General features: G+C 42.3%; 1 protein-coding gene across 5 annotated transcripts in view; it reads right to left on the reverse strand.

The window, feature by feature from the left end:
- Positions 1-16,495, reverse strand: part of GRIA1 (glutamate ionotropic receptor AMPA type subunit 1) — a 118,677-nt gene that overhangs the window by 17,372 nt on the left and 84,810 nt on the right. For all 5 annotated transcript variants that reach the window (XR_010434533.1, XM_064671996.1, XM_064671994.1 and 2 more), the window contains exons 12-13: positions 3,364-3,562; positions 2,610-2,857 (exon numbers count right to left, since the gene is read on the reverse strand). Coding sequence is in view for 4 of the 5 variants with exons in the window: in XM_064671996.1 (XP_064528066.1) it covers positions 2,610-2,857; positions 3,364-3,562 (447 nt within the window). In the remaining variant the exon portion in view is untranslated. The remainder of the gene's footprint in view (positions 1-2,609; positions 2,858-3,363; positions 3,563-16,495) is intronic.

The raw sequence follows: 16,495 nt of genomic DNA on the forward strand, positions 1-16,495 counted from the left end.
AAACCACTCTATTTCTTGAGTCCAGACTCACATGGAATTTATTGAGTTTTCTTTCCCTGTTTTGGATAATTTGGCTTTTCCCCATGACTATCTCATGTCAGACAGGATCACATCTTGAACTCCCTGGTGTTGAAAGGTGCAATTTCTGCCCTCTCATCACAGCCCTTCTCGGAGAAGGGTGCAAATGCAACTAACTTTTAACATCTGGAGGTCAAAAGATATTCAAAGCCAGATTCACCCAGGAGGAAGGAGTAAGTTATTTTAGCAGCCCGAGAGATCAAACTGATGTCCCGAGAGGGAGGTTTGCACCTGCTACCTCATGTAGAATTATTTCTGGATTTTGAACCTTGTTTTCATTCCTCTGTGGCAAAATCTTGGCAATGTGTTCCCATGTAGAAGCAAGAAAGCATAGGGTGAATGCTCATGTAGCATCTCTGCAGGATCCTTTCCTAACCAGCTATCCTAAATGCAGGAAAACTGTTCTAGCTACAATGCCCAGCTTCTAAAACACACCTGACCTAAGATAGGCCTGGGTCACAAACCTCCTCCAAACCCGGCTCAGAGCTTTTCCTCCGTGGATGGAAGTGAGTGAAGATGGAGACTGAGTAAGAGACAGACTGATTGTGCTGCACAGATGCCTCATGAATGTCACCTTGCTCAGGGCAACCTCTCACGTGCACGACCCCAAGGGGGAAACAGACACCACATGATGACCGTAGGGAACTATTAATATTAAAACAATTACAACAATGGGAACAAAACAAACATAATGGGACAAAAACGGACAGGAACTGTTCCAAAGAAACACCGTTGGATGGAAAATCAAGCATTCCTCCTTTGCCATTAGGCCCATAAGAAATTTGTTCTACATGCAGCCGGAATGAAAAAGAGGAAACAGAAAGAAAGGTTAGGAATTTTTGGAATCATGCCTAGCAGAGGGATGTTTGGAGGTGCAAAAATAAAATGATGCAATTTTCTTTCTCGTGGTTTATTTTTCTTACAGGAACCATAAATGGATCCTTCACATGCCAAAAATTACAAGATAGGTAAGATGTTCCTGCTTGTTTGTTTTTATAATATCAAAATTAGGATACAAGTTTGATTTTTAAATGAATAAATAAATAAATAGAATCAGCCCTGTATCCTAATTTCCATATTTGCAAGACTGAAAACAAACAGTGTAGAGTGTGCAACAGAAAGCATCTCAAAGCTGTGAGAATACGTCCACCTTCATTTGGAGAACCCTGAGTCATTTCAGAGCCTGAACCACACTGGATGCAAGAGCTGCCTTCTGGACCATCTGCACTGGTGGTGCTGGTTGTCACCTGGAGGTGGTCACATCAGCTTCTCTAAAGATACTGCTGATATGGGAAGTGTTGAATCTAATGTGAGCTGACTTAAGAAATGTAGTAATCAAAATCCTTGGGCCTCATCCACTGTCAGCTGATACATCTTTGATTCTCTGAGTTGGCTTTGGCTTGGGTTCTGTGTGACCAGACAAATCCTTCAGCAAATGCTCATCTGGTTTCTAGTAATACAGAGATCATGGATTACATGTCTCTGCATTGGGTTATGTTAGCAAACAAGTGTAAGGTCACACATATGCTTCTGGTCAACATGTTTTCATTAATAAATAGCTCAATAAATAACTAAATCAGTTGGAACGTCATTCTGATTAATTAAAGCTATAGCTCCTGAGAATTTACTAAATCCTTACAACTCACATTCCTCATGATTGTAACGTGAGGAACTTGCATGGCTGCTGCCAAAAGGAACCACACTTCTGATGTGGATCACCATCCCAGTTTGTGGACTATGGTAATCATGCTCTGAGCAGGTCAGTTTTCATGATGCACTTTGCAGAGGGGCAGCTCATGTGCAGCACCATGGCTGTGTGCAGTGCCTAAGCTCTGCTACTAACTCAGGTCTGTGCTTTTGAGGGGTTTTTCTTTTTAAAGGAAGCTCTCTGAAGATATTTCACAGGTCAGCAAGCAAAGGCACGTGGCAGCTGCAGGTCTGGGCTCAGAAATGCAGTATTTGTGCCCCTTTGGGCATAAATTTGGTGCTTGCCAGGATCTGAATTGACTCAGTGAATGAAAATGCTCACCCTCTGCAGGGCTTTTCAAAACGGGCCTCCCACCTCTTCCAAACAGCATGTCATTTAAGGAAACACCAAAATGCTTTCCCCATGAGAACTCCCTCTGCAAGCATGGATCCAAGCCAGGGTAATCCCATACTCTGCAAAGCTGTGCAGTTCACATGGCACAGGATGAGCGTCCCTTCCGGATAATGCTCTGTGAAACCAATGGTTACACCACAGCAGCCCCCTGCCATCACCTTATACAGCAGACACATTCATAGCAAGTGGATCAGCCAGGATCCAGTTTCCAAATGCAGGGCTTGAAGAATTAAATGCTCCCATTGCTGCTCAGTGGGAGGCGGGCACTATTCTTCTGCACATCACACTGAGTTTTCACACCCCTCTTCCTCCTCCTCCCCCACCTCCTTGCTCAAGCTTTCGTGATTAGCATGGCAATGGAGATTGAACTGTGTGCATACATTGATTTGCTGGCTGGTTTGGCAAAAGGAAGCAAATCCAAGCTACTTACCTCAGTGCAGACCCCTTTGGCGTTGCAATACCATAGCCTTTGGAGTCCAAGTTACCTCCCACCTTCATGGTGTCACAGGGCTTCCGCTGCTCGATGTACTCATTCATGGTGGACTCCAAGAGGTATGCATACTTCCCTTTGGACTTCCTCACCCGGATCATCCCCTCTTCCGTCGTCCTCACAAAAACAGAGGGCTCGGCTGACTTCATGTATGTCCACATCTTCTCAAACACTGCTATTTTGGATCGCTGTGTAGGACAGCACAAACCCAACACAAGTGTTAACAGAGGTTTGGGTGCCCCCTGGCATTTCCAGCTTGGACTGAACACACACCCACATATCAGACGGGCCAAGGAAGACAAAAAGGGGGACAGGATGCTAATGAACCTCCTGCCACTTCTGCACCAGGGCCCAGGTCAATCCCTCATTTCTGCCACATATTTGTCTACGGAGAGATTTTGTGGATCAAACCAAGGGCAAGCCAAGCTGGAAATCAGGAGACAGTTTCTTTGGGAGTTGCTCAGAGGAGCTCCTTGGTAACGTGGGGAAACACACGGATATTCCATATTTGTGTTCACAATTATAGAATATCGTGTGTACTTGAGTCACTGCCAATCTTCTGGCAGGTCATAACATGATGAGGGGAAGCAAGAGAAAAAAAACAGACCTGAGCTGAGGATGAGAGAGGACAGGCCTGGAGGACTTGTCAAACAAGAGGTTAAGAAAAATGTTTGCATTAAAGTTTCCTTTTTACCCTAAAAAATTCCTTAGTGGAGCCAGCTTCCAGGGTCCCATAGGCAATTTCTGTCTGCTTGGCCAAGTCCTCTGCACTCTCAATGGGAGAAACCATCCTCTCCACGGTGAGGAAGGCAGCCAGGTTAGCCGTGTAGGAGGATATGATGATCAAGGTGAAGAACCACCAGACACCACCAACTATGCGGCCGGAGAGAGACCTGGGCACAAAGGGGAGAGTCAAACAGGAGGAGGGTGAAAGTCCAAAAGCAGCAGCTTGCTCTTGCAGGACTATCATTTACCTGGCCATTTACCCAAAGTCACGTTCTCCAGACACTTCCAGGGAAGCCAAAGTTCTGTCTCAGTTCTTAATTTACTTTTCAAGGCATCAATGTAATTAGAGCAGGGATAAAAAGTGCACAGTGAAAAAAAAAAAAAACAGCAATAAACTGACTGAATTTGCTTTGATTTTCAATTCCTTTCAGGCTATATAATAATATCAATAATGAGACATGGATACAACTATGAGAAAGTGTAGCTGGGCAGGGCATTAACCATCCACAGCAGCTCTGACAAGGTTTGTGTTGTAGCACAGGCTCCTGGCAGGAAGAAGCACCAGAGCAGACACACAGCCCAGCTGTGATCACTCTGTCAGCTCCTCCATCACCTGAAGTTTAAAAAAAACAACCTCTGCATTTTTCTGTAAGACATATTGAAGCTCAGAGAGGACTTACGGTCTTAATGAATAATTTGCCTACTGACATTCTCTGTTTTGTATTCAGCAGATGGTTAGACAAGATGTTCATAATAATGCTTTAAAATCTAGGTATTTTGCATTGGCTGCAATCAAATAGCCAGTTGACTGTAACCATTCAACAGCTGTAGAGGCAAATAAGTCAAGGAGGCATTAATTTAAAATAGAATCTTTTCAAATAGTTTTAAGAGTGGAAGATAATCTTAGAATAATGTGTAGTATTCATGCATGCTGTCTAAATTATTTATATACTCCTTCTCTAAATGCAGACCACTATCCCAGACAGAATGGAACACACAGTGCTGTTTGATAAAACCAGACAGCCTGACTAAAGAGGACCTGCCTGTGAGAAACACCATTTATTTCTCCATGGGGGATCATGTCTCAATATTGCCTTTCTGCTGATCTGAGTCATGCCACAGAAATATGGTTTATCAGATGGTAACAGAGATATCCTAGTCCAGCTAAGGGCTAAAGTTAGGTGAAATAAATGTGACTATCGTGCCTCCCATCTGCAGAGAATACTCAGCCTGCAGGACTGTCATCACGAAAGACTTTACCTTTTGTTTCATATTTGGAGAGGGATTGGGGAGGGAGGCAGCTATGGATGCAACTCACACATCTTCAGATTGATGAGGAAGAGGAAAAAATTAGTCTGAATGATGTGTGCTCAGGGAAGGAAGCGCTCAGGAAAGGCACAGAGGCATTAAACAAAAGTAACCAGATAATGTCAAATACAACAATCTCTGCTGATGAAGGCCACTTTGAGCTGGCAAAATCCATTTACATGGCAAATAATCACATTCATCTCCAGCTGCAAATTATACAGCCTTTCCTTCCTGATGAAGCTGGGATATTTCTGCGACTTGTTTCAATCTCTTCAGCGCCAGTCAGCCGAATTTCTGCCTCTAGACCCTCAATATCTTGGTGATATTCATTACCAGCTAATCCCACAGGTGCTGCCTGCCATCAGCTGCAGATGGCTTATGCTTCCCAGCTCTGCACCTGGCATTTACAGCATGGAAAAGTAACTATGGGGTATTGAGGCTGGTAAGTAACTCCAGTAAGGGAGGACTGCGGAAACAGGGAGTGGGGGCTGCAGTTTCTTTCTCCTAGGAAAGAGGTGGGACAAGGATGCATCATCTGGGCCGTATCTGCTGCTGGTGCTGGTCATTCCTCCTCATGGCATGAGATGCTGTGAGAAGGGGAGTGAGTGTTCACTCTCATAGGCTGTGGAGGAAAGGAAAGGAGATCAGCAGCTTGCTAGGTCTGACGGCATGGCTGGGGCTTCGTGTGCATGATGTTTTGTTGCAGACACTGCTAGTGGGCAGTGTTTGTCCTCATTGCTGGATTGACATGGGGCTAGAAGCTGTGAATCAAAACTGCTGTAAACACACAGCAAACACTCAGCATATGGGCTCTACAGGACACAGTCCTTCGGCTCCGTGGTTGTGCAGCATTTAACACAAGGGAGAGCTGGCCAGTGGTGAAGGCTCTGTGAGGACAGAGCAGCACAATAAAGAATGTAATAACACAAGCAGATGTGATCCCATGTGACACCCCCATGGCTCAAGAGCAGTGAACACAGGTTAAACAGAACAAGCTGGGTTCCTCTGGCTAATCATATTGTCTGTTTAGACTGAGCCAATGCCTGTTACTGCTTACCAAAGCAAGTGCTTGGAAAGGCAATATCCACTACCATCTTATTCAGCTACTTCTGTAGACCAAGCAGGACAACAGCAGTGTCTCCATCATGGGAAACATTTGCAAAAGTGCCTTTGTAATTTAGGAGATAATGTCCCGTTTCTAGAAGTGACTTCAATACTAGGGAGCTAAAAGCCTGGCCAAAAAACAGTGGGACTTAGAATTATGTTTATGCTCTAGTAAGAGCAGTCACAGAGGAGTAGGCAGACTTCACACTTGTAAGTCCCTTTGAGGTTTTGAAAATCTCACTCTGGAGTTAGGTAACAGAAAATGACCTTCCCCTTGACTAAAAACGTTCTGCAGCTTGAGATCTAGCTCAAGTTATTTTCTCTTTGCTAATGAGCAGTATGGAGTTCAAATTCTCTTGCATGAATTTACATGTCCCTATACCTGTTCAAGCATAACCTGAAAGCAATCAGCTCTCTGCTAACGAGTTAGTAACTCAGTCCTCTGCAGAGCTAAGGTGAGATGGAGCACACTGGTTAGTACTTTCAAGATATGCTAAGGTTCAGATATTTGGATCTGTCTATTTATTCACATTCATTATCACAGTAATACTTGCAAATAGCAGGATCTAAAAAAAAAAATCGGGCTAAAATAAGCAAGGATAAGAGTGAAAGAGGCTTTAATGAATGGCTAATTCTGGGATGCAGAAATGGACAAAATATCTAGATAGACTAGAACTGCACATTTTTCAACCTGTGTTTTTCCTTCTGCACCTAGACTCTTTCCTACACAACCTGAAGATATCTTTGTTTCTTCTTCTATCCCTGCCTGTGCTGTATAAAATCACACATATATCTGCACTCTTCTCCCTGACCTGGGATCCTGCCTGCCCCTCACAGAACACTGGCAAGGACAGGATGCTCCTTTCAAACAGTACCCTTGCAGAAGTAAGTAGTAAATACGGTGTCCTCGTTATCCACAGTGCACAATCTACTTAAAATTAAAGCTGGCTGAGAACCAGGATTTCAACACCGTGAAAAACTCTGAAATTGTAAACAAAACCTTAATATTCTCAGTTGGAAAGTAAAGATAACAGTCCCAAATGTCCTCTAAAATTAGCACTCCAAAAATGGTTGGTTTGGGTCTGTCCAAGCTTTGCCTTTTTCTGTTACTTAAAGTTTAATTTCTGAAAGGCTAAATGGTATAATTTTGACACAGTAAATAATTTTGTTTCTTCTTTCTCATAACAAATAATATTCTTTTGGCTTTTATAATACATTAAATCCTTACCTACCACATGTATAATTTAAAAGATAATTCTGAAATTTGCTATTTTATATCTGCCTAATGAAAAAACTGCAGATGACCAAACTGAAAATAATAATTTTGATTTTCTTACTTAGATGACTTTTTAAAAACCTTTCCTTGCAAAATCATCTGCATTTTGCCAGCAGAAAACAGAAAAGAATTGTGAGTTCCCATATATCCCATGAAGAGATATGTTTTAATGTTTCAGCCTTAGCATTGATGGATTCTTCACAGAAAAAGAAAATAATGCAACAATAATCTAATTTCTTAAAACAAAATGCAATCCTTGATCAAACACTTTTCTCTTTGATCTTATCTCTCATGAAAGGTAGGAAAAGCTGACAGGAATTTGCCTCTGCTTTGCCATCTTATTAGAAGAGCACAATACATTTTTGCAAAAACATTAGCAAGATCATCAGAAAATACACGAAGTAAACCTCATCAAAAAACTGCTCAAGCATCATCTCAGTTCTCTCCCACTTCTCCCTTCCCCCTCCCCAAATCCATTTCTTATGGAGAATTACACCTAAACTGACAGTGTTTTAATTAGAAGTGCAAATCTGGGATTCTAAAGCCATAGTTGCTCTGGGAGGATTTCCCAGATTTGCTGTTAAATTCAAGTCTAATAAAGGCTCACTTAGTCAACTGACATATTTGTCACTGAATGAATTTATGCAAAACTGTTGAAAGAAAAGCTCTTCTATGCTTGTGCTACTGATTGTGGGTCAAATCCACTTTTGGTCTTCTACCCACACAGAGCCTCTGATCTCCAACACTACTCGGTGAATTTGATACTGATCTAGACAATTCTGTGGTTTTATCTGAAGTCTGACTCAGTAGTGGATTAGTTGCAAACATTTTGCTCCAGTTTTGCTCTTATTTTAAGCAAATTTTCAACATTAGACTTTGTCAATGCAAAAAGCTTTGCTTTTTCTCTGTGTCACAGACCATCTGACATAATTGTACTCATCACTTTCTCTGCAACCCTAACATGAACCCTGGGCTTGCTCAAAAAGTCTGTGAGTAGTCACAGACAGAGGAAGAAACTCGGCGTGGAGTTGTGCAGCTGGGAACAGCTCTGGGTGTGTCCATCACACACAGACTGCAACCCTCTTATCCTCTCATGCTCTGCTATGCCACAGATAGTTTTGAATGAGCTAACAACTGTTTGTCACAAAATTGAAATGATTATATCCCATGTTTCTCTGTCCATGCTGCATTATTAATTTTCTTGCCATATTAGTTTGCTTTTACTTATATTGAACCCCACCTCCTGATACAAGAGTCTGGAATCCCAGCTGCAGTGCTGGACTTTAACACGAAGTGTTAGGAAAGCCCTTACAAACACAGATTTAAGAATGTTTTCTAGTGACACTCTCATTTATCTCTGCCAGTGGTACAAATTCTTTCTTCATCTCTCCTCACAACTTTTCTACAGAGCTTACAGCTACATATTTTGCCTCCCTGTGGGTAACATTAACTAGTGAGACAGAGTAAGGAAGCTGAGGGTGCAGAGGTACTGGGAGTCCCATGTTGTTTCTCTCCTGCTTTTCTTTCTCTAATTCTTGCATTAAAAAAAAAAAAAAAAAAAAAAAAAAGGTAAAAAATAAGTAAAAAATTCGTAACTTTTTTATATGGGCTGGAGATCTGCTCTTTCTCGTAATTTCAGGCAAACCATGCCAGTTCATGTGATCCCCAAAGCCAACATGCTGGAAGGAGGAAATATGGATCCCAGAATCCCAGCAGAAGTCCTTTTAAGGAGGGTCCTTGGGGTTGCTCAGTATGTAAATACTGCAACAACTGAACATGCTGGCTCAAATATGCAGAATCTCCCAGATTCAACAGGAGGATGTGTATCTGTGAGGCTTTAATTATAAGTCATAGTTTATTTACTGTTTCTTTCTGCCTAAGCTAATGGCCTTGGACAGCAGTATATGCTCCCTCTCCTACTGTTTCATCTCTTCTTTTGCAGAATATGTTGGCACTTTTTTTTTTTCCTTCAGTTTCCCTTTAGTGGGCAAAACCTCATTCTAAAATGAGTTTTCCTGCTTAGTCAGAAATGCATCATGCCACTTGTGGTTCTCCAGTCATTGGAGCTTGGATTGCTGCAGTGCTAAGTATAAGCATGACTGCATGGAGCAGCTACGTGCTGTTTTCAAGGCATTCACTTAGCATTTTGACAGGCAAGAGGTACCTAATGTCCTAATCAGAGGCCTAGCATCCAAAAGCTGGGTTTTTTTTGTTCCTTGTGAAACCCTGCTACTTTATGGGATCCAGGGTAGCTTACTTCATCTCACTAATTCAGTTCCCAGCTGTGGGAGAAGAGGATGAATCACATTTATGAGCCTCTCCTGGGGAGGTGGCCTGAAGCATTGGCCACCAGGTGGAATTTACCTCTGATCTGTTTCTTTGCCCAATTCCCCTTCCTGAGACACTCAATACCAGCAGGCAGAGGCAGCATCAAATGGGCCCAGCTATGCAGGGGGTGATGTATGTACTCAAAAGCACTTTGCAGGTTGTGCCCTCCTGTGGTCCTCAACTGACAAAAAATGAAGCCTGTGGATATACAACCAGCACAACTCTCCTGCTCAACTAGTGGGGTGTTGGAAGCAGTAAATGCCAAGCAAACATGGACTGACATGGGCAGAAAGCCCCCTTCAACTTCAACAGGACCCATGGACCACCCATAGTATAAAAACACTCCTACAGAGCAGAACTGCAGCACTGAGGTAAGTCCTTCATTGAGAGACCTGCCATCCCTGCACAGCATTCCTAGCTGCTGAAATGAGATGTTTGTTCCTCAAACTGCAGGATAATACACTCAACTCTTCCAGAGGGCTGCTAAAAACATTGCAAATATAGGGCTAGAATAGAGGGGTGAGGTGGAACCCTAATTAAAAAGAAGAGTGTAGTTGAAAGGCAGAAGAGGTAGATCCAAAGAAATATGCTGTCATCCTATTAAGTACAGGCACAGTGTACCCCTCTGTGTTGTAAACAAGATAGTTTAAGAGATGAGAGTTTAGATAGTGGTTTGCTGAGAAACACATGGTCACTTTGGGCTGCTTGGCAGCTCTGGAGAAAGGCAAAGTCATCCCTCTTCTGCAGTTTTGCCAGCTTTCACTACAAGGAAGAAAAAACCCCTGACTCTTGTCATGCCTTTGAGCAAAAATTTCACTGTAAAAAAGGTTCTTCACATATTTTTCTCACTCTGGTGACATTTATTCGCTTTGCTGAGAAAAAACACACAAGGTGACAAGCATAAAAATTTGTCAGAAACAGTTGCTGGAGAGCCCCAGGAGATTCATTACTCAGGAACTTCCTCAGCCTCAGGTGGCCCCAAATTTAACAGCACTCATCCTTCTTCTTTTTAAACAATGGCCTACAGGGCTAATGTCCTTTGCTGAGTTGCAGGATTCCATGTGCTCTCCTACAGCCTGTTCTTCAAAGTCTGCTTAATGAAAACCTTTTTTTTTTCTTTTCCCAAAGATTTAATATGTTTTGGATTATATGCTACAAGTTCTTCATTTTTCCAAGATCCTCTTTAGCCATCTACATGTGCTCATGATTTAGAGCTCCATTTCTGAGACTTCTGGGCAATGCTACAACAACCTAGTTCAGACTTCCTCTTCCAGGGTGCATTGCCTTGGTTCATTTTGCTCTATTTTTTTTTGTCTGTTTTTGTCAGATTTCCTAATCTGATGAGAGAAAGGCTGCCATCTGGGGGGAGAGTATTTTTTGCACTGGAGGGTTTTCATTCTGAGCAATATTTCAAATATTCCCTTCATTTTCTCTCTCATTTCTAATTTAAAATGTGATCCCTCACCAAGACTGTACAAGTTGGATTTTGCCTAGTTTCACTTTTGATCCTTTCTTTTATTGTACAAGGACATACTGCATCCCTTGCAGAAGTGGTGAGGAATGAATATGCTCTCCCCAGACAGTGTTTTCAGGTGCACAGGTATTCCTGTCTTTTAACATTAAAACTCCCAAACTGTGAAGGAAAAACATGCTCAATGTTTCTGCTGCCCCTATTTCACCTGCTGAGATCCATTTGATGATTTTTTAATTTTTTTTTTTAAGGTTTCAGAAGTACTGCTGAGATGAAAAGCTGCCCTCTTCCTCTGTTTTCCTCTCCACAGCCTGAGATCTTGTTTCTTATTGAGAGCTTCAAGAAATGTACAGAAAATTCCTCCTATGGGAGAGCATCCCATGCACTTGACTCCTGCAGCTGGACCCTCGTGGACTCTTCATCATGTCTCACACCTATAGACAGTGTACAAGTATTTATTTTCACTGGTTTCCCCTTTCACCATATGAGAAGTCATCTTCTTCCTTTCTACTCCTCTGTTCACACATTTGCCTCCTATTACTTCTCATCAGACTGTGTTGGGAGAATTCATTAGTGTATATAACATGCTTTGAAGTTGTCCAAATAACGGTGATGTAACACTTTTGCACTTCTATAGACTCTTTTATCTGAAGATCAAAGTAGTAAGTTATGATTACCATGATTGGATTATTGCTGCTTAGCCTTTGGATCTAAGGGTAATCAGCAACTCTTTTGGGTAGGCACTAATCAGAATTACTGCATGATTTTATTAAATAGATTGAATGCCATAAAGTGTGCTGCTGCTTAAAGACAGGGCTGTGTTCATGAGCTGTGTGTCCTTTCCTGCCATTTGAGGATAAGAATCAGGCGGCCTCTGGTTGCTACTTGGCTCCTTTGATCCATGTGAAAATGGAAGGAAGACCAAGACACCAGCATGGAGGACTTCAGAGGTGACACCGTGCTCTGCCCTCTCCAAATCCAGACCCCATCCAAGCACACAAGGCTTTTACCCTGATTTCTTAACATGACCCACGTTTTGCTTTTCCCAGTTACTCGGTTCCATCAACCCTTTCACAATGGATAACATAGTACCTCTGTCCTGTTTCAATAAGTTTGTCTTCACCTGCTCACCATTTTGGGGTGTTAAAATGGACATTGCTTGGTGTACAAATGCATTCCTGAACTTTTCATGAAAAGGGGGTATGGGGCTTCCCCAGTTATCAGGACAAGTAGTTGGGATGAAATCTGGGACAAAAGCAGAGTAAGTACAATAAATCCCAAACTCCAGTGGAATAAAGGAAGAACTCTGAGCCTCCCAGTGGAAGTCCATGAGGTTTGGGCCAGATGTGGGGATGAAACCAGCAAAGAGCAGCTGTGGATGCTTTGTGTGTTGTGAGCCAGAACAATCTGAATTGAGGAGTTCAAAGCTCATTCGACTGTGTATTCAGTGAGGGTGCACATGATATCTCAGTGCTGATAAAAGTGATGTACAGCATATGGAAGAGTTATTTAAGTGGGGCTTCCCTGTGAAAACATGCTCAAGGCTTCCCATCTTAGCTACAAAATTTTTCTGGAGTGCAAACACCGAAGCAATGTGTGACAGGTGGCGTAGCAGAGGACACCACTTCAGGGAGGTGGAGGTCATTCAGCTCCTCACAATCCTTATTCTTTGACAAAAACACTTGGAAATTGACCCAGCCATTGGAGAGACAACCATGCACAGTCCTGACTGCAGACCCCAGCTGAGTCAATTGCTCAGGAACAACTTGTTATCAAGAGGAAGGAAAATGAAAAGAGAAGGTGTGCTTCTCTTACTGACTGAAAATCAGCAAGTCAGAGAACAGTGTAACAGGGAGCCCCTGCAGCCTCACAGGGTCTCCTGCTGGAGTTGGGGAGAAGGATATGTCTCAAAGGCATCCCTATAAATCTTGGAGTTACTCATGATTCTGAGCCAGTGCCCAGCACTAGAAACACAGGCAGCACATGCCATTTCCATGTCAGAGATCACAGAGTCATAGAATGGTTTGGGGTGGAAGGGATTGGCATGGACACCTTCCACTATTCCAGGTTGCTCCAAGTGCCATCCAACATGGCCTTAGACACTTCCAGGGATGGGGCAGCTGCAACTTCTATGGGCAACCTGTGTCAGTGCCTCACCACCCTCAAAGTAAAGAGTTTCTTCCTAATAACTCATCCAAATCTACCCTCTTTCAGATGCCCTAAGAAATTAAAAAAAACCGGCAAAGCACTTTTCCCCCTGCTATTTTTAACTTTGTTTTCAATGAAAAAATGTGAGAAACCTTTATTTAGTCCTGAAGAAAGAAATCGCAAAAATATTTTTAGCTTAATATATCTGCTTTTGGATGAAGGGTTTGATGATTTTTTTTTAAACACAGCTGGTGGAACGATTAGTGAATCTGTCACTCAAGGGAGGGAGTTTCAGCAAATTTCTTGCTGCCCCCCAGCAACCTCAATGCTAAAGGCCTAAAGTCAGAGCTGTGGGAGAGTGACTAGATATGCCTGATAGGGAAACCATCCTGAGGAAGTATCTTGCAGATCAGTGGAGGAAACATTCATTACCTCTGCAGCATTTAGACATTTTCAGATGGCAGAGTGTGGAAATTCAAAAGACTAATTTTTCCTTTACAGATGAAATTGCATTTTCCCAACAATACTCTCTCGGTTGGTTATTTCCTTCTTCTGAGTCCTCCATATCCTTCAGCATTTTCCCAAATGAAAAAAGAGAATAGCAAGAATGACTATTTTAAAAGAATTTCCATTTTCCCCTGGCTGCCACATTCTGGTTGCCATGGAAGTGCGCAGACTCCAAAGGGGACTGTTTAGTTAGATATTGTGCAATTTGTCAAGCTGCTCCTCTGGTGAGTCACTTTCTCTGGTTAAGAGTGTTTCAGAAATAAGTATGGTCATCAGTTCCTGGTGATTTGCAAGTGCTGCTGTTACCCTGTGACCTGAGTTTCCTCTCCCTGGACATAATTAACTCTACCAGGTAGAGATAATCGCAATATCACTTGATACACTTCTAAAAAGAGAGAAGACTTCTCTAGAAATTGAAATCCTGACTTTTTACTTTTATTCTCAAAAGACCAAACTCAGCTCACCAGTTCAAGCAAACTGCCAAAAAAAAAAACCAAAAACTTAAGCTTTGTCCCCATAGAATCATTAAGTCTGGAAAAGCCCTCTAGGATTATTGAGTTCAATCATTAACCCAGCACTGCCAAGTTCACCGTTAAACCATGTCCCAAGAGCCACATTCACATACACTTTGAACACTTTCAGGGATGGGGGAATCACCATTTCCCTGGGCAGCCTGTTCCAATGCCTGACCACTGTTTCAGTGAAGAAATTTTTCCTCAAATCTAATCTGAACCTCCCCTCATGCAATTTGAGGCCATTTCCAAGGCAGATGCTTCGAGTGTCAGAGAAGACGCTTACTGAAATCAAGAAGAGTCATCAAATAAACACCAAGGCTCAGCCTTCATTTCAGGAAGGAATTAAAATCTTTGTGATTGCTAAATGCAGCTGGTTCTAATTTCTCTAATTCTAAATTTTTAGCAAAATAAGTAAGTACCCTGCAAATGTAAGTTTACAAAGGATAGGACAGAAATAATTCCCTTGAAAAAAATCCAAATTGAATCTCTCACAAAAAAAAAAAAAAAGGTTTTTTTCCTAACCAATTTCTGATTTATATCCTGCCTAAAACTGGATAGAATGTTTCAGTACTACAAACATCCAGATGAAATTTAAAAGTGCTGCTGTCTTTCAAAATCTGTAGAGACTCGTTTAGGAAAATAAACCTCAACAATTTGTGGAGCAATTTTACTGTTATTTCCACCAGTTCTATGGCTGAAGTCTCCTGTGACTTCTTTTCAATTGATCTAAAAAGAAATGTAAATAAACAGGAAAAATAGCAGAAGAAAACGCTCAGCATTAATTACAGGTACATCATAAATACCATATTTGCTCTTCCACAGACAAACCGCTATGACTGAGTGCAGCAGAAAGCCTGCAAAGGAGTGCAGTGAACACAAGCCTGGCTGTGCTCAGTATAGATCAGCCAAAGCACTGTTTCCATGTCACAAAATACAAATAACAATGTCCACAAGGTGCCCATAAATAATAGATGGTATCTAATGACTGGAGAGCAGCCAGCATTTATCTCTCTCCTTTCTGCCTCTGAGTGCATTCATTTATCATCTCTGCAAGCAAACCTCCCCACACAGCACACCCCAGCCAGGGGTCACTGCTCAGCACGTGCCACTGCACCCTGCACAGCCTCCAGGTCTGGGCTCTGCAGGCAGGTTAAGACCTGGTTAACTCCTCATCCCAAGCCAGTGGAAGGGTGGATCAGATCTTGTACCGTGTCTCCTTGCACACATTAAACACCACAGTGCTCAGGGCACACTGGAGTGACCCAAACACTTCCCAGCTGTGGTACAATAATACAATACAGCACAATACAAGACACCTCACAGATTTCACAGAATACCCCGAGTTGGAAGGGACCCACAAGGATCATTGAGTCCAGCTCTTAAGTGAATGGCCCATACTGGGGTCAAGCTCACAGCCTTGGTGTTATGAGCACCGTTCTCTAACCAGCTGAGCAGATCTCAGGGTCCCCGATGCACAGAGCAACACAGAGAAGCACAGAGTCTCTTCCTGCTCCTGCATTCCTCCTGGTGCTCTCAAAATATCTCCTGTCAAGCCTGGCTCTCTCCCAGGCACAGGCTGTGATGAAAGCTTCATCCACCATTTCACTTCCCTGGCTGACCAGGGCATCTCCAGCTCTGTTCTCAGTCAAAAGATCATAATGAGTGATTTCAAGCTGTGTTGTCCAGGTATCGTGAGATGATGCTGTTTTGTCATGATATGAGTATTCATTTTCCTTCTACTCACAGTATATTTTGATCTGAATTCAAAGTACATGTGTTTTGTTTCTACAATACAGTATAAAGAGACCCCCCAAGACACTGGGCTAATTTTTTGAGATCTTTATTTAATTTTACTCTGGCAGGGCACAAAGAATGCCCACATTTACTGTATGATGCTGTGTGATATTTATCTTCCTCTCAAACTCAAGACAGGACAACACATCTATAGTCAAATCAGCTGAGAGAAACTGTGTCTATTCTATCTCATGGTGTCTTCAAATGAAGAATAACTGTCCTTCTGGAAGATCTATTTTAACCAAATATGTTTTATTTTAGTCTAACATAAGTTTTCTGAGTCACAGGAAGAGTAACTGGATTAAATTTAATAGTCTCCAATACACAAGAAGTCTCTTTTGGGTTCAAACCATATGAAGCTACACATTCGGAGATAACAAAAAATGAAGATCAAGATAGGAAGCTGACAAGAAAAACATCTGTTTTGCTCCCTGCTATTTCATCCATTTCACAACAATCAAATAATTTATTTTGAAGAAAATGATGGAGCAGATGAAAAATTCAGATTCCTTGTTTTGCTGCAGAGGAGGTTGGGAAGCCCAAACATCCCCTCAGTCTCCTTCTCAAAGGCCTCGGGTCCGTCCTAACTGAGGAATGGCAGCAATGTGCTGGATGATAGCAAGGTCTTACTCTCCACAGCTGCTAAACA

This window comes from Pseudopipra pipra, chromosome 15 (genome assembly GCF_036250125.1).
Source record: "Pseudopipra pipra isolate bDixPip1 chromosome 15, bDixPip1.hap1, whole genome shotgun sequence".
Classification (NCBI taxonomy): domain Eukaryota; kingdom Metazoa; phylum Chordata; class Aves; order Passeriformes; family Pipridae; genus Pseudopipra; species Pseudopipra pipra.